At 41.4% G+C, this 23,869-nt stretch overlaps 2 protein-coding genes across 6 annotated transcripts in view; one reads left to right on the top strand and one right to left on the bottom strand.

Annotated features, from left to right (window-relative positions):
- The window catches only part of LOC115126130 (exportin-7-like), a 31,247-nt gene extending 22,479 nt beyond the window's left edge, over positions 1-8,768 (top strand). For 2 of the 5 annotated variants that reach the window (XM_065017566.1, XM_065017564.1), the window contains exons 25-29: positions 2,088-2,152; positions 2,255-2,347; positions 4,672-4,770; positions 7,137-7,264; positions 7,351-8,768. In XM_065017566.1, coding sequence (XP_064873638.1) covers positions 2,088-2,152; positions 2,255-2,347; positions 4,672-4,770; positions 7,137-7,264; positions 7,351-7,444 — 479 coding nt within the window. In that variant the 3' untranslated portion in view covers positions 7,445-8,768. Of the gene's footprint in view, positions 1-1,629; positions 1,763-2,087; positions 2,153-2,254; positions 2,348-4,671; positions 4,777-7,136; positions 7,265-7,350 lie in introns of those variants that run through there. The other 3 variants (XM_065017563.1, XM_065017562.1, XM_065017565.1) reach the window with 2 other exon arrangements.
- A 111-nt stretch (positions 8,769-8,879) lies between these two features.
- On the bottom strand, positions 8,880-12,853 carry LOC115128945 (protein PBDC1-like). Its single transcript, XM_029659082.2, has 6 exons — positions 12,748-12,853; positions 12,381-12,446; positions 12,128-12,187; positions 11,078-11,218; positions 10,874-10,985; positions 8,880-10,738 (listed from the first exon to the last, which is right to left on the bottom strand). The coding sequence occupies exons 1-6, from the start codon at positions 12,775-12,777 to the stop codon at positions 10,647-10,649; spliced, it is 501 nt and encodes a 166-aa protein (XP_029514942.1). The 5' UTR covers positions 12,778-12,853; the 3' UTR covers positions 8,880-10,646.
- Positions 12,854-23,869: the final 11,016 nt, after the last annotated feature.

The raw sequence follows: 23,869 nt of genomic DNA, 5'->3' as shown, positions 1-23,869 counted from the left end.
TGGTCTTGTATGTCTTCCATTTCCTAATAATTGCTCCCACAGTTGATTTCTTCAAACCAAGCTGCTTACCTATTGCAGATTCAGTCTTCCCAGCCTGGTGCATGTCTACAATTTTGTTTCTGGTGTCCTTTGACAGCTCTTTGGTCTTGGCCATAGTGGAGTTTGGAGAGTGACTGTTTGAGGTTGTGGACAGGTGTCTTTTATACTGATAACAAGTTCAAACCGGTGCCATTAATACAGGTAACGAGTGGAGGACAGAGGAGCCTCTTAAAGAAGAAGTTACAGGTCTGTGAGAGCCAGAAATCTTGCTTGTTTGTAGGTGACCAAATACTTATTTTCCACCATAATTAGCAAATAAATTCATTAAAAATCCTACAATGTGATTTTTCTTCTCAATTTGTCTGTCTGAAAATTACAGGCCTCATCTTTTTAAGTGGGAGAACTTGCACAATTGATGGCTGACTAAATACTTTTTTTTACCCCACTGTATACAGTTGAAGTTGGAGGTTTACATACACCTTAGCCAAATACATTTAAATTCAGTTTTTCACAATTCCTAAAATTTAATCCTAGTAAAAATTCCGTTTTTAGGTCAGTTAGGATCACCACTTTATTTTAAGAATGTGAAATGTCAGAATAATAGTAGAGAGAATGATTTATTTATTTCAGGTTTGAATTCTTTCATCACATTCCCAGTGAGTCAGAAGTTTACATACACTCAATTAGTATTCTGTAGCATTGCCTTTAAATTGTTTAAATTGGGTCAAATGTTTCGGGTAGCCTTCCACAAGCTTCCCACAATAGGTCGGGTGAATTTTGGACCATTCCTCTTGACAGAGCTGGTGTAACTGAGTCAGGTTTGTAGGCCTCCTTGCTCGCACATGCTTTTCAGTTCTGCCCACAAATATTCTATGGGATTGAGGTCAGGGCTTTGTGATGGCTACTCCGATACCTTGACTTTGTTGTCCTGAAGCCGTTTTGCCACAACTTTGGAAGTATGTTTGGGGTCATTGTCCATTTGGAAGACCCATTTGCGACAAAGCTTTAACTACCTGACTGATGTCTTGAGATGATGCTTCAATATATCCACCTAATTTTCCTTCCTCATGATGCCATCTATTTTGTGAAGTGCACCAGTCCCTCCTGCAGAAAAGCACCCCCACAACATGATGATGCCACCCCCTTGCTTCAAGGTTGGGATGGTATTCTTCGGCTTGCAAGCCTCCCCCTTTTTCCTCCAAACATAACGATGGTCATTATGGCCGACGAGTTCTATTTTTGGTTCATCAGACCAGAGGACATTTCTCCAAAAAGTACAATCTTTGTCCTCATGTGCAGTTGCAAACCGTAGTCTGGCTTTTTTATGGCAGTTTTGGAGCAGTGGCTTCTTCCTTGCTGAGCGGCCTTTCAGGTTATGTCGATATAGGACTCGTTTTACTGTGGATATACATATTTTTGTACCTGTTTCCTCCAGCATCTTCACAAGGTCCTTTGCTGTTCTGGGATTGATTTGCACATTTCGCACCAAAGTACATTCATCTCTAGGAGACAGAACGCGTCTCCTTCCTGAGCGGTATGACGGCTGCGTGGTTCCATGGTGTTTATACTTGCGTACTATTGTTTGTACAGATGAACGTGGTGCCTTCAGGTGTTTGGAAATTGCTCCCAATGATGAACAAGACTTGTGAAGGTCTACAAATTTTTTTCCTGAGGTCTTGGCTGATTTCTTTTGATTTTCCCATGATGTCAAGCAAAGAGGCACTGAGTGTGAAGGTAAGCCTTGAAATACATCCACAGGTACACCTCCAATTGACTGAAATGAGCGTATCAGAAGCTTATAAAGCCATGGCTACATTTTCTGTCATTTTCCAAGCTGTTTAAAGGCACAGTCAACTTAGTGTATGTAAACTTCTGACCCACTGGAATTGTGATACAGTGAAATAATCTCTGTAAACAATTGTTGGAAAAATTACATGTAATGCACAAAGTAGATGTCCTAACCGACTTGCCAAAACTATAGTTTAACAAGAAATTTGTGGAGTGGTTGAAAGACGTGTGACTAATGTGTGAGTGTGTGTGTGTTATAGATACCATGGTGTGTACTGGGTGTTGTTCCAGTCTGGACCACATCGTCACCTACCTGTTCAAACAGGTAACAACTGCCTCCATGTAGATCTATAATCTATTCATATGACAACTGTGTTGTGTTGTGTTGATATGAATGTAAATAAAATGTCTTGTCATTTCTATTCAGCTGTCTCGCTCCACTAAGAAACGACCTGCAGCTATGGCAACAGATGACCGCTTCCTACACATCATGCAGCAACACCCAGAGATGATCCAACAGGTACAAACACACATGATATTTCAGTTTTTTATTTTGAATACATTTACAAAAATGTCAAAGAACTGGCTTTTGCCTTGTCATTATGGGGTATTGTGTGTAGATTAAAATAGATTCCATTTTAGAATAAAAATATTTGGGAAAAGTCCCGGGGTCTGAATACTTTCCGAATGCACTGTAAGTAGGCCAGTTGTAAAATAAATATCATTGGCCTATTGCTGTCATTTTGTTGGGTAGCCTATAGTACAGGCACTCACCTTTTTGTTGGTAAGCCTAATTGCTGCAATATAGGCTGTTCAAAACTTTTGTGAAGGTTTAAACCAGTTTCTTTAAATATGCAACAAGTATTTTTTTTCATTCTGTTGAGCCATTTTCTTTGGCTAAATTAAGTTCTAACTTTAATGTTGTGTTTGCAGCAGTATAATGGAATTACGATTGTTAATCGCACTCAAACCATGAAAAGAAAAAACCAAGTAGACCGAGATGAAAAAAATTAACAATGTAATGCTGCAATTTAATAACCTGTTCATATTTTCCCTATCAACAATGGCTTTACTTACTTTTGTTATTACCCAAATAAAGTTTGGAAACTTTTGTGAACATTTGGTGTGTTGTGGCTATGATAGGCTTTAGCTACAGCAGGCCTGTCTAAACCGGTGCTCCCAACTACCTCGACAGTTGAACTTGATGTGAGGAAGAATGTTTTAGGCCTGCCAGAGTAACTCCTTTAATGTAACAATATATAATGCTCATCTTTATCAAAAATATTCTGATTTAAATGAACTATTTAGTCTCCTTCTGTACGCCTATCTCTTTGTAGCAGTAGTAGACGATCTGGGTCTGTTTTTCCAGAGTCCTTTTTCCGTACTGGTCTGACTGTCCTCGAGTCCATTCGGAACAGGCCCCAGTTTTATTTCTTTCTATTTATGCATATTGGGTTAGGTGGGAAAGCCACTGGTCCAACATTTAGGACCTGTGAAGACCTCTAATGGGTGCTATTCTGTTTCTCAACTGTGCTGCAAAAGAAAGGAAGACAAAGTAGGCAAATCGCCTCATTGTACAGTGCATTTTCACAAAGGCATGCACGTGGTGTCAGTTTAGGCCAGGGATGGGAAACTTTGGGGGTGGGATCCAGAGAGTTAATTTTGTGCAATTCTACACATTTTGCCTTGGGGCATAGAGAAAAAGTAGCTTTTTTTAAAGCATGTTTGCTGCAATTCTACAAATTGTTCCATAGGGTGGAGAGAGATGTTTGCAGGTTTTAATATGATACACTATATATACAGAAGTATGTGGACACTCTTTCAAATTAGTGGATTCTGCTATTTCAGCCACACCTGTTGCTGACAGGTGTATAAAATCGAGCCCACCAGCCATGCAATCTTCATAGACAAACATTGACAGTAGAATGGCCTTACTGAAGAGCTCAGTGACTTTCAACGTTGCACCGTCATAGAATGCCCCTTTTCCAACAAGTGTCTGCCCTGCAAGTGCTGCCCTGTTCAACTGTAAGTGCTTTTATTGTGAAGTGGAAACATCTAGGAGCAACAACGGGTGAGCCGTGAAATGGTAGGCCACACAAGCTCACAAAACAGGACCGTCGAGTGCTGAAGACTTTGTGGCAACAGGTTGGGGAAGGCAGTTTCCTTTTTTAGCATGAGAATGCCCCAGTGCATAAAGGGAGGTCCATACAGAAATGGTTTGTCAATCGGTGTGGAGCAACTTGACTGGCCTACACAGAGCCCTGACCTCAACCCCATCGAACACCTTTGGGATGAATTAGAACACAGACTGCGAGCCAGGCATAATCGGCCAACATCAGTGCCCAACCTCACTAATGCTCTTGTGACTGAATGGTCCCCGCAGTGATGTTCCCAGAACAGTAGAGGCTGTTATAGCAGGAAAGGTGGGACCATCTTAATATTAATGCCAATGATTTTGGAATGGGATGTTTGACGAGCATACTTTTCATCATGTAGTGTATCTGAGTGAGACTAACAAAATCAATGATCTGAGCGGGCTGCCAGTTTCCCATCCCTGGTTTTAGGCTTTTGTTTACCATTTTTTTTGGTTTCAGCAAACATTTGGCTACTGTTCAATACAAAAATGTTGAGTTAAAAACGTCATTGTTGAAGAGGCAAAAAGGGAACTAACTGTACAGTGCAATTTCTATATTTGCGGGTTAGGATCAGGCCTCAGGATTTCACTATCACATAGTTGGGCAGATGGGTTATTAGTAATTACGGGTGGGTGCTGGTGAACAAACAGCTGACCCACGCATCACTAACACAAACGCACCCTAATCAATCTGTGTGTTTGTCCTACAGATGCTGTCCACGGTGTTGAACATAATCATCTTTGAGGACTGCAGGAACCAGTGGTCCATGTCCAGACCTCTACTGGGCCTCATCCTGCTCAACGAGAAGGTACAGGTACACAACCACACACCCACTATCCCACCACTCCCTGGAACACATGTGCAGGGGTTAAAGGATTTTTCGTCATATGGATTCTGGAGAGGCCATTTTTGAGATCGGCAAGAAAAATCTCTGTGGGGCTTGTTTGAAAATGACATGGCCTAAATCAGAATCATGTCTGTTTTATGAAAGACACTATACTACCGTTCAAAAGTTTGGGGTCGCTTAGCAATGTCCTTGTTGTCCATGAAAACATACATGAAATGAGTTCCAAAATGAATAGGAAATATAGTCAAGACATTGACAAGGTTATAAATAATTATTTTTCATTGAAATAATAATTGTGTCCTTCAAACTTTGCTTTTGTCAAAGAATCCTCCATTTGCAGCAATTACAGCCTTGCAGACCTTTGGCATTTTAGTTGTCAATTTGTTGAGATAATCTGAAGAGATTTCACCCATGCTTCCTGAAGCACCTCCCACGAGTTGGATTGGCTTGATGTGTACTTCTTACGTACCATACGGTCAAGATGCTCCAACAACAGCTCAATAGGGTTGAGATCCGGTGACTGCTGGCCACTCCATTATAGACAGAATACCAGTTTACTGCTTCTTCCCTAAATAGTTCTTGCATAATTTGGAGCTGTGCTTTGGGTCATTGTCCTGTTGTAGGAGGAAATTGGCTCCAATTAAGTGCAAGGTATGGCATGGCGTTGCAAAATGGAGTGATACCCTTAAATTTCCCACTTTACCACCACCAAAGCAGATTCGTCTGTCCATATCACTTTTTTCTAATCTTCCTCTATCCAGTGTCTGTTCTTTTGCCCATCTTAATATTTTATTTTTATTGGCCAGTCTGAGATATGGCTTTTTCTTTGCAACTCTGCCTAGAAGGCCAGCATCCCGGAGTCGTCTCTTTACTGTTGACATTGAGACTACTATTTAATGAAGCTGCCAGTTGAGAACTTGAGGTGTCTGTTTCTCTAACTAGACACTCTAATGTACTTGTCCTTTTGCTCAGTTGTGCACCGGGGCCTCCCACTCCTCTTTCTATTCTGGTTAGAGCCAGTTTGAGCTGTTTTGTGAAGGGAGTAGCACACAGCGCTGTACGAGATCTTCAGTTTCTTGGAAATTTCTCGCATGGAATAGAACCCACAAATGCTGATGCTACAGATGCTCAACTAGTCTAAAGAAGGCCATTGATTCTTTATTCGGCGCAAGTCTTCAGCTGTGCTAACATAACTGCAAAAGGGTTTTCTAATGATCAATTAGCCTTGTTAAAATTATAAACTTGAATTAGCTAACACAACGTGCCATTGGAACACAGGAGCGATGGTTGCTGATAATGAGCATGTGTAGGTATTCCATAAAAAATCTGCCGTTTCCAGCTACAATAGTCATTTACAACATTAACGATGTCTACACTGTGTGTGATCAATTTGATGTTATTTTAACGGACAAAAAAATTGCTTTTCTTTCAAAAACAAGGACATTTTCTAAGTGACCACAAACTTTTGAACGATAGTGTATATTTTCTCTTGTGTGCACTGAACTGACATACAAAACATTAGGAACACCTGGTTAGTCTCATTCCATGACTGACCAGGTGAAAGCAATGATCCCAGTGTAGATGAAGGGGAGGACACGGGTTAAAGAAGGATTTTTGACCTTTGTTTAAAAAATTTGAAAAAAAAATGTTGATCCCAGTTTTCCATTGCTACCACCATACCACGTTTAATTATCTTCTACTCCTTCAATTGCGCGTGTGACATTTTACAAATGCAGTTACAAGTGAGATTTAGGTGTAGCTGCGCAACAAATGCAGAAGAACAAACCCCATGCTTCAGCCTATGTACACTTATTTTTTGCCATTATGCTGCATTAGTTGGGCTACAGGTGATCATGCTTATTGCTTATAACACCTTTGATAATATAGACCATGTGTAGGCAGTGTATGGTCCAGTATGTTATTGGGCTCATTTCTGGAGGTGGAAATTATATTTTAGATGGTGTCATTATTTTTTAGATTAGATTGTCTTTTTTAGCTTCTGTCCTACATAAAAATGATCCCGGGGAAGACCCCAGACCTCCTAAGCAAGTGAAAATACATGTTCAAAATGAACCCCTTTCCCTAAAAGCATAATGCTAATTCCTATCTTACATGAAAGGGGAGGTTAACTTGGTCCCAGACAATCAATCTGAGATCGATTTACGTTTGTCATGGGATTTTTTTTGCTTGTTGCTGAGTGCACGATCCTGGTAAAAAAAAAAAAGACAAAATCCTGACACAGCTTCTACCTGTGTGTGTGTGTATATACCTCCATTCCTGCAGTATTTGTCCGATCAGAGAAGTTGAATTTTTGTCTGGGTGTGTAGTATTTTGCAGACTTGAGAAACAGTATTGTGAACAGCCAGCCTCCAGAGAAGCAGCAGGCCATGCATCTCTGCTTTGAAAACCTGATGGAGGGGATAGAACGCAACCTGCTAACCAAGAACCGAGACAGGTACACACAATCCCAGCGACCCTCTCTCCACACGTGTTATCGGTGTGCACAGTCCCTGTTAACTCTCTCTGTATTAATCTGTGCAGGTTCACCCAGAATCTGTCGGTGTTCCGGAGGGAGGTGAACGACAGCATGAAGAACTCTTCTTACGGCGTCAACAGCAATGACATGATGAGCTGACCTTCCACGCACTCCTGCTCCACACAGAGCAGCTTCCCCCTCCCAATTCAACCCCTCCTCTCACCCTTCCTCTCCTCCCCCTTTTGGTTCCCCCCTCCTTTTTATAGAAGCCTATAAATATACAGATCTATTTTAAAGCCAGTTTGTAGAGGTCACCGCAGGTCGCTCTGCTGGGAGGAGAGGAGGAGAAGGAGGATACCTCTACACATTCTGGCGGGAGAGAAGTGGGGGGGATGAAAGAGGAGAGCGGGTGAAAAGGGGGAAGCTGGTAAATGTAGTTCTCTGCTTCTGCCTGCCTTGTATAGAAACAACAAAACAAGTGTACATTTTTTTTCATAACATTTTGAACAATGTTTATATTGATTGAATTTAAAACAAAATGAGAAACGTGTGATTGAACTTTTTACAGTGTAGTGAGTCAGTGCACCTGTTTGTCTGTGGGGAGCAAACTTTCTACAGGGGATGAGAGAGCACTAGAGCTGCAAAGGGGCAGAGAAAGAGTGGCTGTGTTGTACATTTCCTCTGGCCTTTTAGTTGGAGCGCTGTAAATACCCCCCCCCCTACTCCCTAGACACTAACCCTAGCACCGAGACACTTTGCCTAGAAAATGATTACTTGTTCCATTAGGATTTGGGTATGGGGCAGGGTTAAATGGGTTAAGGTTATGCTCCACTTTACCCTCTGGTAGGCTGGTTGGAGCTGACACTAACCTTAAGGGAGTTAGTTGGGTTAGGGGAGGGGTGTAGTGTCTGAGCAGGCTAGTGTGTAGGGGTCACATATCTGATAACTCAACAGATAGGAGCGTCACTGCAGTCTCTGGTGTGTTAGTGTGAGGTTTGTGTGTGTGGCCTCCTAGGGTGCTGTGAAGGAGCGATGAGCTCCAGCCAGGATCTACCAGGAAATTCTAGAACTTTCAGCACTCGTCTCCAAGCTCCCTGAAGGATTGTTTATTTCTAAATGATTAAATGAAGAATGCAACCTTTAGTAGAACAGAGCTGTGTATTACAGGGATATGGATGATAGGAATAAGAATACAGAACTGTATTAGAGGAGATGGGGGTTCAGAGTTCATTAGCAACTTGTGCTACTCTACAGATGTTGCTGCTAACTGTTTGTGACGACTAGCTCATCTCTAACCATGTTGATTTGACTTCTGGTTTCTATTGTTTTGGTTCCCTGAAGTTTGTGTGTGTGTGTGTTGGATCAGTAGCTTGGTTCTCTGATGTGAGTGTGTGTTGGATCGGTAGCTTGGTTGAGTTGTGTGGATGTCGGCTACATATTATAGTGTCATCATTGACTGCAAATAAACGTCATTTGGTTTGTATACCGCGCTGTCAGTTCTTCCACTGCACAACATGTGGTAATGTCTTTAGTGTGTGGTGCAGACTAGCAAGATAATATCGTCATAAGGATTAAACAAACACAGGCTACATGCTGATTCCAGACATCCATTTATTCAGATTTGTATTTTTACCATTCACGCAACCAGTCAGTGAATGTGGTCGGATACACTCACCGGGCAAATCAAAAAGGACACCCCATTTTCCAATATAGTGCACCACTTTTAACCAGCACACTGGTCAAAGTGGTTCACTATAAAGAATGTCATTTGAAACAAGCTGTACAAGAACGTACCCAGAAATTATTGCCACAAGTTAGAGAACCTAATTACATATACAACGCCTTAAAGTATTCACACCGTGGGATAAAAAAAGTCCTTGTGTGAACAATCTACACAATACTCATGTCAAAGTGGGAGAATTATATTTTTTAGACAAGTATTCAACACCCTGAGTCAATTCATGTTAGAATCATCTTTGCACACCTGGATTGTATAATATATGCACATTCTCTTAAATTCTTCAAGCTCTGTCAAGTTGGTCATTGTTAGACAGCCATTCAAGTCAACTATGCCACTCAGGAACATTCAATGTCGTCTTGGTAAGCAACCATATTTAGCCTTGTGTTTTAGGTTATTGTCCTGCTGAAAGGTGAATGTCTCCCAGTGTATGTTGGAAAGCAGACAACCAGGTTTTCGCCTGTGCTTAGCTCTATTCTGTTTATTTGTATCCCAAACTCCCTAGTCATAAATATTAAGTGCTACTCAGTGATGTTGGATTTGCCTCAAACAATGCTTTGTATTCAGGACAAAGTTAATTTCTTAGCCAATTGTTTGCAGTTTTACGTTGGTGCCTTATTGCAAACAGTATACATTTTTGGGAGAATGTCATTTCAGTTATTGTGGAGTAACTACAATGTTGATCCATCCTCAATTTTCTATCACAGCCATTAAACTAACTGATTTAAATTCACTATTGGCCTCATGGTGAAATCCCTGAGCGGTTTCCTTCCTCTCTGGCAACTGAGTTAGGAAGGATGCATCAATTCACCAGCCAAAGTGTAATAACTTCACCATGTTCAAATGGATATTCAATGTCTTTTTTTTTTTACCCATCTACCCTTTGAGACATTGGAAAACCTCCCTGGTCTGGATAAATCTGTGTTTGAAATTCACTGCTCGTCTGAGGGACCTTACAATTATCTGTGGGTTACAGAGATGAGGTAGTCGTTAAATCATGTTAAACACATTTCTACTCCTGAACCTATTTAGGCTGGCCATATAAAGGGTTGAATACTTGACTCAAGGCTTTGGATTTTCTAAAAACATAATTCCACTGACATTATGGGGTATTGTGTAGGCCAGTGACACAATCATAACTTCCACTTTAAATTCAGGCTGTAACAAGATGCGGAAAATCAAGGGGTGTGAATACTTTCTGAAGGCTCTGTAGCTACCATGCTCAGTTTGGACATCAGTACACGCACTCATGCACAGTGGGATGCAGGCTGCAGTGTGGACCTCTGGGCCACCCTCAGTAAGCAAACGTTGCAGATAAGTCATTGTTCTATATATCTATGTACGTTCCACAACGTGGTGCCCTGCTGAACGTGCCACTGGTCTAGTATCCAGTCGACGATCACAGGAAAAGTGTAAGGAGATGGATGTCAAGCAATGGGGATGGTAACCAGGGCTGTTGAAATGTTATCTGTTCCTGGGTTAGAGGTTGTAGGTGATGTGGGGTTCAGAGTATCCCATACCTAGGTCAAAAGGTAGGGTGTCAAACCAGGGCTGTTGAAACTCTTCCTTGGTTGGGTTTACAAGGGTGTTGGCGACTAGGCTAAGAAGGTTATAGGGTATGGGTTAAGAAGGCTGTTTTTTAGCCTGAAATACAGGGGTGTTGAATCCTTCTCTGTTCCTAGCGATCTCGATGGCAAAGAACTGGATCCTGGTGGCTGCAGGAACAACATGATCGAGGTTAACACTGGTGTAGTCACTCGGCTACAGAGGACCCTTACACTGCTATGCTCCTAATGCCACTTTAACAGTGACTACGTTTTGTATGTGTAATAGTGACTCGCTGAACATACCAAATATGGTGTTTTCCTCTGTGTAGTCCTTCTCACAGTCAAGTCGTAGCAAAGTCCCGTAGTTAAAGTCCTCCACCACCCCGTCGAACTGGTTACAGAACGGACGCCACTTCTAGACACCAACACAGAGACTTAAGTTAGTTTCTCACTCTTCCGCAGTCCCTTTTTGTATTTCTGACACCTATAACACACCCAGTCCCCTACCTCTTTGGCATCGGCCGTTTTGAGCATGTCTGGGTCCAAGTTCTTGATGTTGAGGTCTGAGAAGGATTCTCTGAAGGACGTATAGATCTGGTCATCCACCTTGGTCAGCTTCAGATTACTGGGGTCTACCGACGAGATCAGCTACACACACACAGACACGATTAGCTGGAGGGAAGGACTAGATCAGTGCAATGTGGCTGCTAGTATTGGTATTATGCTCCACCTACCCACATAAAAAAAACATACTATGGTCTAAATACTGTAGTATTATAGTGCGTTTGCAGACTTTACTGTTAACTTTTGTGTTTACTACAGTATTTAATGTAGTGTTTTTGTGGACTGTTGTATACTGTAGTACAGCTATTCTCAACTGGTGGGTCGTGACCCCAGTTCGGGTCCGGGGAGGTTTTGAATATATACATACAGTTTATATTTAAATGAAAACTACAAACCTGGAAGAATATATGAACTATCAATGTTTCAAAATAGATCTATAAGCAGCACTATTTTGGTTGATTTGGTGGTCTCAAGCCAGTGAGTTTAACATTCTTGAAGAATATGGGCAAAATGTATTTATTGAAAATGAGAGGTGAGAATGTTGTTCCCTTGTCAGAATTGCCACATTTACTATCAATATAACATTACATATAGTATTGTATATTGGGTCGCGACTGAGGCAACCTGGTTCAATTTGAGTCCTGAGGCAAAACCTGTAGATCCACTGCTGTAGTATTTACTGTAGTGTTTTTGAGGACTAATAATATACTGTAGTATTTACTGTAGTGTTGTCTATAACCTGTATGGCACACAATATGGTTATACTTAGCATGTAGGTTTCTCACTTATGGGTGGCAAAATTGGGATATTGGGGGAGGGAAATGGGCAGAGTATATGCAAATTAAATACTGTAGTGTTTTTGTATATAAATACTGTAGTATTTACTACAGTTTTTTTGTGGATAATACTGTACTATTCTATAGTAAACTGTAGTATCTTTTCCATGTGGGTAGTTTACCTGATTTCAGGTGCTTGTGAGAAAGAGATACTCACATTAAAGTAGATCTCTGCATGATTGTAAGCCTTCATCGCCCACATCACCTCCAGTTGAGGCTGAGGCACACACACACACAGGTTAGTTGCAATGTTGGGAAAGAATTCTCTAGGTAAGAATTGAATGACTGTTTTACACCTGTTGTATCCTGTGCACGTGGCGAATAAACTTTGAAACTAACACACTAGAAAACTATTGTGTTGTGAGTTTGTGTCAGAGAGGAAACCTAAATAGCACCGGTGTGTTACTCACATCGTTCCCATAAGCCTCAGCTGGTAGAGACAGAGCCTGGGCGGCTGCTGTAGCTCCCTCCACGCCCTGAATAACATAACCATTACAAAAGAAAAGTATTACAATTGATATCACACCCTATATAACGACAAAATGTCATTAGCATTTGTAATTCAATATTGCTGCAGTGTAATGGTAAGCACATGTTTAACTCAATCAACGTTGTCCTCGTTTAGCCAGCGGCATTTTAAACAGCAGGCCTGCATCAGTCCAAATAAAACATGCATCATATACTTTAACAGTTCCCTTATATATGCAGCTACAATATACCCGTATATTACAGGTACATGAAGTTAAAATACTGTTATTTAATCTTGTGGATTCTCACCAGAGAAGCAATTCCATTTCCCGACGCCATAGCTGTAAACTTTGACCCAGTGACGTCACGTCGTTCTAGCGCAAGCTGTCTACGCCTCTGCAATGCTGCAAGGCAAACGCAGCGTTTCATTGGAAATGAATGTAATTCTGGTGTACCAAAACGCAATAACGCTTCGAACACCCCGACAGTGAATTTGCGCTAAATAGTACGCAGCATCATCAACATTCACCTTCTGCTACTATTTCTGTCAAGCCGTCTACGCACACGTTCGATAAATTCAATGTATGCACCACAAACGAACGCACTGCAACTGCAATGCAATGTTGCAAGGCAAATGCGGCGTTTCATTGGAAATTAATGTAATTATGGTGTACCAAAAGGCAATGATACTGTTGGTGTGATCGAAGCGTAACGCTTTGAAAAATAGTATGCAGCGTCATCTGGATATGTGCGCAACAAAAGTTCATCATACCATTTTTGTCAAGCCATCTACTCATACACGTTCGGTAAATCCAACATATGTACCACACCGAACGAGCTGTATCTGCAACACAATGCTGCAAGGCAACGCAGCATTGGAAAGTAATGTATTTCTGGTGTACCAAAATGCAGACACTGTCGACGCGTTACACTTTAAGAGCAGAGGTGTCAATCACATTTTTCAATGTTTGGAAAAGATATTCCTCTATCCATTGTTTTTGGAATGTTTGATACTCTCCGACTGTTTAGCTTTAATTTTGGTGATTAGTAGAGAGCTGTATACAGTGAAGAAACTGTGTAGGTCCAGTGGTGATTTTAGCATGTAAATCTTGGTGGGGCAAACAAAAAACATGTGCGACACATGCCAGCAAAGCCACTACACTACACAACACAACACTAAACAATACATGAATTGCACTATAACGGTGTCAAACGGTGCACACAAACTATTAGGGCCTACATAAAGCTGCCCCAACAATGAGGTTAGTCATTTAATGTTAGCCATATTTGTTCGGTAACATTGAAAACGTTTGCATTGAAGATTACGGTCCTTGTAAATCTATTGATTCATGAGTTACCACTGCTACACCTGGCTATCAGCGGAGCCTTATCTGGCAGCGAAACAGTTCATTCAGTCTCATTTACTGCCTTTAAAAAAACACAGCTGATATGGCAGTCTTGCTTAAACAAGTGTGGTTTATACTGCCAATTGAGATGTACAAACTATGGCATAAGGGGAAGACAAGCGGGTAAGAGGCAATCCGTCATTTCAATTAAGACATTAATGAGCAAGCGATGACCGACAAAGTCAATATAACTATTTGTTCAGTACTTTTGAAATGTACAGCGACAGAATTCAGAACATGGGCGGTTCTTACAGTGTACAAGTCAGAACCGTAGGATAAATACAGGGGGCATATAAACAGACAATGAAAGCTCTTATAATATTCAATGATTACATTTCTCTAAAACAGGTTATAGGCTACATGTGCACCACCAAGTTAGAACAGTAGGCGAAATTAAGAGATGAAAATAGACTAAATTGTTAGAGTGAGGCACATTGAACGCCATTTGGGTCTTTGCATGTAAAAAAAAAAGAGCACTATTTGACGTGTGAAATAAGCTTTTAATTTGACACGTCAAATAACACAATTCTATTATAGAATGTGGTGTATGCTGAATTTGCAAGTGCAAGCCAAGCACAACCACTACTATCAGTAGCACTGTCAAATCTGTACAAAAAAAAGATGTAACTCTCTCTTGGACAAGGTGACATTTATCAATGTATTCAGCTTTATTTACTCTCATATTCGAAAATGCTAATTAACATCAAATTAGACATCATGCAAGACTACAAATCCCTGCAAGCTCTTGCATGTAATCTCTTGTCAAAGCCTTTGCTGTCAGCAAGCTAGCTAGTATCTACCTTGATCCAAAAGGAAATGTAACATTTTCATTAACTGTTCCATATTTTATTTAACAATTATTCGTTGACTTATTTATGCATTTGGTCTTCTCTTGTACATAATACTTTCCTAGTAGTGATCTTCATCTGGGCCTTGACAATGGGGCTGTGTATTATCATGCTGAATCATGAGATGATGGTGGCAGATGAATAACACGACAATGGGCCTCAGGATCTTGTCACGGTATCTCTGTGCATTCGAAATTGCCATTGATAAAATGCAATTGGGTTCATTATCCATAGCGTATGCCTTATCATACCATAACCCCACTGCCACCATGGGGCACTCTGTTCACAAAGTTGAAATCAGCAAACCGCTCGCCCAAACTACGGCTGCCATTTGCCCACTGAAGTCAGTTACCACACTGAACTGCATTTAGGTCCAGACCCTGGTGAGGACGATGAGCACGCAGATTAGCTTCCCTGAGATGGATTCTGACAGTTTTTGCAGAAATTATTTGATTGTACAAAGCCACAGTTTCATCCACTATCCAGGTGGCTGGTCTCAGACAATCCCGAAGGTCAAGAAGCCGGATGTGGAGTTCCTGGGTTGGCGTGGTTTCACGTGGTCTGCAGTTGTGAGGCAGTTTGGACTTCCTGAAAAATTCTCTAAAATGACGTTGGAGGCGGCTTATGGTAGAGAAATGAACATTACATTCTCTGGCAACAGCTCTAGTGGACATTCCTGCAGTCAGCATACCAATTGCATGCTCCCTCAAAACTTGAGACATCTATGGCATTGTGTTGTGTGACAAAACTGCACATTTTAGTGGCCTTTTATTGTCCCCAGCACAAGGTGCATCTGTGTAATGATCATGCTGTTAATCAGCTTTATATGCCACACCTGTTAGGTGGATTTATTATCTTGGTATAGGAGAAATGCTGACTAACGGGGATGTAAACAAATTTGTGCACAAGATTGGAGAGAAATAAGATTTCTGTGCATAATGTAACAATTCTGGGATCTTTTAACACTTTACATGTTGCGTTTATGTTTTTTTTCAGTATATATTTTTGCTCAGTATAGTTGACTGCTGTGGCTAGCCAAAAATGACTCGTTTTGAAAGTTGGACCGTCTTATCCATTGAAGCTTTAAGTGTTCTTACACTGTGATTTTGAACATTTAAAACAACTGGGGAACGTACATGGCAGGCATTGTCACCTTACCCTGCTACATAACTTCTGAGTGATAGCAAGCACTTCTACCAATCAGCCTACACCACTGCGCACACACTGGTTGTTACTATGACAACTAGGGTAGCCATGTCAGCAAATGATTGCTGTCTGAACACACATCCGATTTTGTCACATGTCACTTGTGGACAGTCAGTATTCCAAAACGGATATGAAAAATAAAACTTATTTGAGCAGTGTGAAAAAGGCTATAGTGCATACTAAAAGTATGTGAAACCTTGGATTTAATAACTGGTTGACCCTCCTCTGGCAGCACCAACCTCAACCAAATGTTTTCTGTAGTTGCAGATCAGACCTGCACAACAGTCAGGAGGAATTTTGGGCCATTCCTCTTTACAAAACACTTTTCAGTTTAGCAATATTCTTGGGATGTCTGGTGTGAACCGCTCTCTTGAGGTCATGCCACAGCATCTCAATCGGGTTGAGGTCAGGACTCTGACTGGGCCACTCCAGAAGGCGTATTTTCTTCTGTTGAAGCCATTCTGTTGTTGATTTACTTCAGCGTTTTGGGTCGTTGTCCTGTTGCATCACCCAACTTCTGTTGAGCTTCAATTAGCGGACAGATAGCCTTACATTCTCCTGCTAAATGTCTTGATAAACTTGGGAATACATTTTTCCGTTGATGATAGCAAGCTGTCCAGGCCCTGAGGCAACAAAACAGCTCCAAACCATGATGCTCCCTCCACCATACTTTACAGTTGGGATTAGGTTTTGATGTTGGTGTGCTGTGCCTTTTTTTCCTCCACACATAGTGTTGTATATTCCTTCCAAACAACTCAACTTTAGTTTAATCTGTCCACAGAATATTTTGCCAGTAGTGCTGTGAAACATCCATATGCTCTTTTGCGAACTTCAGGCGTGCATCAATGTTTTTTTTGGACAGCAGTGACTTCTTCCGTAGTGTCCTCCCATCAACACCATTCTTGTTTAGTGTTTTACCTATCGTAGACTCGTCAGCAGAGATGTTAGCATGTTCCAGAGATTTCTGTAAATCTTTAGCTGACACTCTATGATTCTTCTTAATCTCATTGAGCATTCTGTGCTGTGCACTTGCAGTCATCTTTGCAGCACGGCCACTCCTAGGGAGAGTAGCAACAGTGCTGAAGTTTCTCCATTTAGAGACAATTTGTCTTACCATGGATTGATGAACATAAAGGCTTTTAGAGATACCTTTGTAACCCTTTCCAGCTTTTTGCAAGTCAACAATTCTTAATCTTGGGTCTTCTGAGATCTCTTTTGTTTGAGGCATGGTTCACATCAGGCAATGTGTCTTGTGAATAGCAAACTCAAATTTTGTAAATGTTTTTTTATAGGGCAGGGCAGCTCTAACTGACATCGCCAATCTGGTCTCAATGATTGTACTCCAGGTTAGCTGACTCCCGACTCCAATTAGCTTTTGGAGAAGTCATTAGCCTAGGGGTCCACATACTTTTCCCAACCTACACTGTGATTGTTTAAACAATGTATTCAATATAGACAAGAAAAATACAATAATTTGTGTGTTATTAGTTTAAGCAGACTGTGTTTGTCTGTTGTGACTTAGATGAAGATCAGATCTAATTTTATGACCATTTTATGCAGAAATACAGATAATTCCAAAGGATTCACATAGTTTTTCTTGCCACTGTAAGCATTCAGACCCTTTACTTAGTACTTTATTCTTGGGTATGATTCTATAAGCTTGGCACACCTCTATTTGGGGAGTTTCTCCCATTCTTCTCTGCAGATCCTCTCAAGTTCTGTCAGTTTGGTTGTGGTGCGTCGCTGCACAGCTATATTCAGGTCTCTCCAGAGATGTTCGATCGGGTTCAAGTCCGGACTCTGGCTGGGTCACTCAAGGACATTCAGGGACTTGTCCCGAAGCCCCTTCTGTGTTGTCTTGGCTGTGTGCTTCGGGTCATTGTTGTGATGGAAGGAGAACCTTCCCCCAAGTCTGAGGTCCTGAGCTCTCTGGAGCAGGTTTTCATCAAGGATCTCTCTGTACTTTGCTCCATTCATCCTTCCCTTGATCCTGAAAAACATCCCCACTACATGATTCTGCCAACAACATGCTTCACCGTAGGGACTGTACCAGGTTTCCTCCAGACATGACGCTTGGCATTCAGGCCAAAGAGTTCAATCTTGGTTTCATCAGACCAGAGAATCTTGTTTCTCATGGTCTGAGAGTCCTTTAGGTGCCTTTTGGCAAACTCCAAGTGGGCTGTCATGTGCCTTTTACTGAGGAGTGGCTTCCGTCTGGCCATTCTACCATAAAGGCCTGATTGGTGGAGTGCTGCAGAGATGGTTGTCCTTCTGGAAGATTCTCCCATCTCCACAGAGGAACTCTGGAGCGCCTTCAGAGTGACCATTGGGTTCTTGGTCACCTCCCTGACCAAGGCCCTTCTCCGATTGCTCAGTTTGGCCAGGCGTCCAGCTCTAGGAAGAGTCTTGGTGGTTCCAAACTTCATCCATTTAAGAATGATGGAGGCCACTGCGTTATTGGGGACCTTCAATGCTGCAGACATTTTTTGGTACCCTTCCCCAGATCTGTGCCTCGACACAATCCTGTCTCAGAGCTCTACAGAAAATTCCTTTGATCTCATGGAGTGGTTGTTGCTCTGATATGCACTTTCAACCATGGGACCTTATATAGACAGGTGTGTGCCTTTCCAAATCATGTCCAATCAATTGAATTTACAACAAGTGGATTCCAATCAAGTTGTAGAAACATCTCAAGGATTACCAATGGAAACAGGATGCACCTGAGCTCAATTTCGAATCTCATAGCAAAGGGTTTGAGTTCTTATAAAAGGTTTTCAGTTTAAAAAAAAAATACATTTGCAAAAAATGATAAAAACATTTTTTCTTTGTCATTATAGGGTTGTGTGTGTAGATTGCTGAGTTTTTATTTAAAAAATATATATTTTAGAATAAGGCTGTAACGTAACAAAATGTGGAAAAAGTCAAGTGGTCTTGAAACTTTCCGAAGGCACTGTGTCGTGGAAATTCTTACACGGCGACACTCTAAGTCAATCTTAAATTAATCATTGTTTTACTGTCAGTGCATTGGAGAGGTTCCAACCAACTCAATGCACCATAGTACACATGTCAATAAGGAGCTCTCCCTGTAGACCCAGCAGTTGTCTTATATACGGCTATACATAGACAAGTCATATTTGCATGATTTAGCATAATTCATTATTCATTACCATTTTGTTTAATTCATGTGACCGACCAATACTGTTTCATAACATGTGAGAGACCAACACCTCACGAGGCTTCTTTCTCTGTAAACTGAGACCTTGAAACTGAGATATCTTTCGTTCGTTCTCAATACAAGGTCTGGGCATACTGCCAAATTGCAGCTACTGCTGCAAGTGAGGATTTGTTCCAGTCAGCCACTTGCATGAACACAGAAATTGGTTATTGGTTATTAGAACAGCACATGAATAGAAGACAGAAATTAGTTATAAGAAAAGCACAAACATGAACATTTCCCTTACAACTATACAGTAATAAGGTGGCTAGAGTTGAGGATACAGTTGAAGAAGGAAGTTGACATAAATCTTAGCCAAACACATTTAAACTACATTTTTCACAATTCCTGACATTTAATCCTAGTACAAATCCCCTGTCTTAGGTCGGTTAGGATCACCACTTTATTTTAAGAATGTGAAAAGTAAGAATAATAGTACAGAGAATGATTTATTTCAGCTTTGATTTCTTTCATCACATTCCCAGTGGGTCAGAAGTTTACATACACTCAATCAGTATTTGGTAGCATTGCCTTTAAATTGTTTAACTTGGGTCAAATGTTTCAGGTAGCCTTCCACAAACTTCCCACAACAAGTTGGGTGAATTTTGGACCATTCCTCCTGACAGAGCTGGTGTAACTGAGTGAGGGTTGTAGGCTTCCTTGCTCACACACGCTTTTTCAGTTCAGCCCACAAATTTTATATGGGATGCGATGGCCACTCCAATACCTTGACCGTGTTGTCCTTAAGCCATTTTGCCACAACTTTGGATGTATGCTTGGGGTCATTGTCCATTTGGAAGACCCATTTGCGACCAAGCTTTAACTTCCTGACTGATGTCTTGAGATGTTGCTTCAATATATCCACATAACGTTCCTTCTCATCATGCCATCTATTTTGTGAAGTGCACCAGTCCGTCCTGCAGCAAAGCACCCCCACAACATGGTTGCCACCCCCGTGATTCATGGTTCGGATAGTGTTCTTGGGGTTGCAAGCTTCCCCCTTTTTCCTCCAAACATAACGAGGGTCATTATGGCCAAACAGTTCTATTTTTGGTTCATCAGACCAGAGGACATTTCTCCAAAAAGTACCATCTTTGTCCCCATGTGCAGTTGCTTTTTTAGGGCAGTTTTGGAGCAGTGGCTTCCTCCTTGGTGAGCGGCCTTTCAGGTTATGTCGGTATAGGACTCGTTTTTACTGTGGATATAGATACATTTGTGCCTGTTTCCTCCAGCATCTTCACAATGTCTTTTGCTGTTGTTCTGGGATTGATTTGCACTTTTCGTACCAAAGTACAGTCATCTCTAATAGACAGAACGCGTCTACTTCCTGAGCGGTATGATGGTGTTTATACTTGCGTACTATTGTTTGTACAGATGAACGTGGTGCGTTTGGAAATTGCTCCCAAGGATGAACCAGACTTGTGAGGTCTTAGCTCATTTATTTTGATTTTCCCATGATGTCAAGCAACGAGGCACTGAGTTTGAAGGTAGGCCTTGTAATACATCCACAGGTACACCTCCAATTGACTCAAATGATGTCAATTAGCCTATCAGAAGCTTCTAAAGCCATGACATAATTTTCTGTCATTGTCCAAGCTGTTTAAAGGCACAGTCAACTTAGTGTATGTAAACTTCTGGTCCACTGGAATTGTGATACAGTGAATTATAAGTGAAAAAATCTGTCTATGAACAATTGTTGGAAAATGACATGTGTCCTGCACAAAGTAGATGTCCTAACCGACTTGCCAAAACTATAGTTTGTTTACAAGGAATTTGTGGAGTGGTTGAAAAACTAGTTTTAATGACTCCAACCTAAGTGTATGTAAACTTCCGACTACAACTGTATATGATAAACAGAGTAGCAGCAGCAGCATATAGGATGATTGTATGTGCATATTATGTGTCCGTGAGCAAGTGATGGAGTGAGTGTTTGTATGTGTGTTGGAGTATCAGTGTCCGTAGTGTGTAAGGGCTCTGTGAGTGTGCATGAAGCTGGGGCAAAAATAGGAATAAAATACAGATAGTCTGTGTAGCCATTTTGTTAGCTATATAGTTACCTATTTAGCAGTATTATGACATGGAGATAGAAGCTGTTCAGGAGCCTGTTGGTGTCAGACTTGATGCACTGGTACCACTTGCCGTGAGGAAGCAGAGAGAACAGTCTATGGCTTGGGTTGTTGGAGTCTTCTTTCAGAACGGCTGATATAGAGATCCTGCATGGCAGGGAGCTCGGCCCCAGTGATGTACAGGGCGGTCCGCACCACCCTCTGTAGCACCAATGCGATCGAGGGTGGTGCTATTGTCATTCCAAGCAGTGATGCAGCCAGTCAAGATGCTCTCAATGGTACAGCTGTAGACCTTTTTGACAATTTGGGGGCCCATGCCAAACCTTTTCAACCTCCTGAGGGGGAAGAGGCGCTGCCCTCCCCCTTTTCCTGTAGTCCACGATCAGCTCCTTCGTCTTACTGACAATGAGGGAGAGGTTGTTGATCAGGCCTATCACCGCCGTGTCGTCAGCAAACTTGATGATGGTGTTGGAATCGTGCATGGCCACGCAGTCGTGGGTGAACAGGGAGTACAGGAGGGGACTAAGCACACACCCCTGTGGGGCCCCCGTGTTGAGGGTCAGTGTGGCGGAGATGATGTTGCCTATCCTCACCTCCTGGGGTCGGCCCGTCAGGAAGTCCAGGATCCAGTTGCAGAGGGAGGTGTTCAGTCCGGGGGTCCTAAGCTTGGTGACGAGGTTGGAGGAGACAATAATGTTGAACGCTGAGCTGTAGTCAATGAACAGCATTTTCACATAGGTATTCCTCTTTTCTAGGTGGTTGAGGGCAGTGCAATTGAGATTACGTTGCCTAGTGATCTGTTAGGGTGGTATGTAAATTTGAATGGGCCTAGGGTGTCTGGGATAATGGAGTTGATGTGTGCCATAACCAGCCTCTCAAAGCACTTAATGATTACAAATGTGAGTGCTATGGGGTGATAGTTATTGTGGCATGAAGTCTTAGATTTCTTGGGAATAGGAATTTTATGTTTTACATTTTAGTAATTTAGTAGACACTCTTATCCAGAGTGACTTACAGTAGTGAGTGCATACATTTGTAATATTTTTTCGTACTGGGAAAATTCATAGATAGAGCTTTGGATGCAGTAACAATATGTTTTTTTTCCGCCATGTACACCCCTAAATATTTAACATAATCTTTCACTGGAATATTCTCAATGGATTGGTAATTTGAATTATGCAGGAACAATACTTCACATTTACTGTATTTAAGTTTGAAAATGTCGCTTTGGATAAAAACGTCTGCTAAATTACTAAAATGTAAATGTACGTTAAGTTCCAGATCAGAAGCTGAAGAGAATGATTTGATAGTGTTAAGTACAATAGATGACAGCTTTACACACTCTTGGCATTCTTCAACCAGCATCATGAGGAATGATAGTCCTACTAATCGCAAACCAGATGGGATGGGTTATGCTACAGAATGCGGTGGTAGCCATGCTGGTTAAGTGTGCCTTGAATTATAAATAAATCACTGATAGTGTGACCAGAAAAGCAACCCACATCATCACACCCCCTCCTCCATGCTTCATGGTGGGAACCACACATGCAGAGATCATCCGTTCACCTACTCTGCGTCTCACAAAGGCACGGCGATTGGAACCAAAAATCTCAAATTTGGACTCATCAGGCCAAAGGACAGATTTCCACAGGTCTAATGTCCATTGCTCGTGTTTATTTGCCCAAGCAAGTCTCTTCATCTTATCGGTGTCCTTTAGTAGTGGCTTCATGGTTCTCACCCCCTTCCACAGTAATTATGGCAACTTCCAGAGGACGTCCTCCAACCTATCAGAGCTCATGCAGCATGAACTGACATGTTGTCCACCCAATCAAAATATCAGAGAATAAACACTGAACGCATAATCTACAGCTAGCTAGCACTGCAGTGCATATAATGTGGTGAGTAATGACTCAGAGAGAGAAAGACAATAGATGAACAGTTTTGAACAAATTAATTTATCCTGAAATAAAAAAGAAGCGAGAGAGAAAGAGAGCTAGCTATATTTGGTTATATTTTAAAAAAAACTTTTACTTTGATTTGGCTAAATAATCTGGCTGTAGACTGTAATGTGTATGCTATGTTGACTATGACTTGACAATGATTTAGTCTGCGTGTCGTGGTTATAATGGTCATGATATGAAGGCTTGGCTTGGAAAGGTTTTTTCGGCTGGTCACAGTCAAGCGAAGGGAAAAGGTGAGAGGAGGAGATCGCGTAGATAGTTGCGAGAAGGAATTATATATACAACGAGCAACGTGATGACACTGTTTTTATGTGGCTGCTGTGAACGTGAACTGTGTTTGTGTGTGATAAGGGGTGTATTCCTTCCTCCGATTCTGTTGAAAACAAATGCTTAAACGGAAGCAAACGAAAGGAAACTGAGATAAGAAAAGACCTGAATTTATCCAATAGAAATGTACATTTGCAACTGTTGAACTAATGATTACTGTCTGGATCAGCTAGATGCAGGCAAGAGTGTGCAAGGTGGTATTGAATGTGTCACTGTCTGTCACTTTAGGTACTCAAAATCCTCTATGTTGTAAACTTACATTCATAGGCTAGGTTGTAGAAACCTCATGATGGGCACAGGGGAAATTCGAGAATCATGTAGCAGACTAAACCTGTTGATGTTGCATTGAGCTGGGTTAATGGAATATGAATGACATTCATCCAATATGATGTAATAGAAATAA

This window comes from Oncorhynchus nerka, linkage group LG4 (assembly GCF_034236695.1).
Source record: "Oncorhynchus nerka isolate Pitt River linkage group LG4, Oner_Uvic_2.0, whole genome shotgun sequence".
Taxonomy (NCBI): Eukaryota; Metazoa; Chordata; class Actinopteri; order Salmoniformes; family Salmonidae; genus Oncorhynchus; species Oncorhynchus nerka.
The sequence above is the reverse complement of the archived record's forward strand: the minus strand, read 5'-3'. Positions and strand labels throughout refer to the sequence as shown.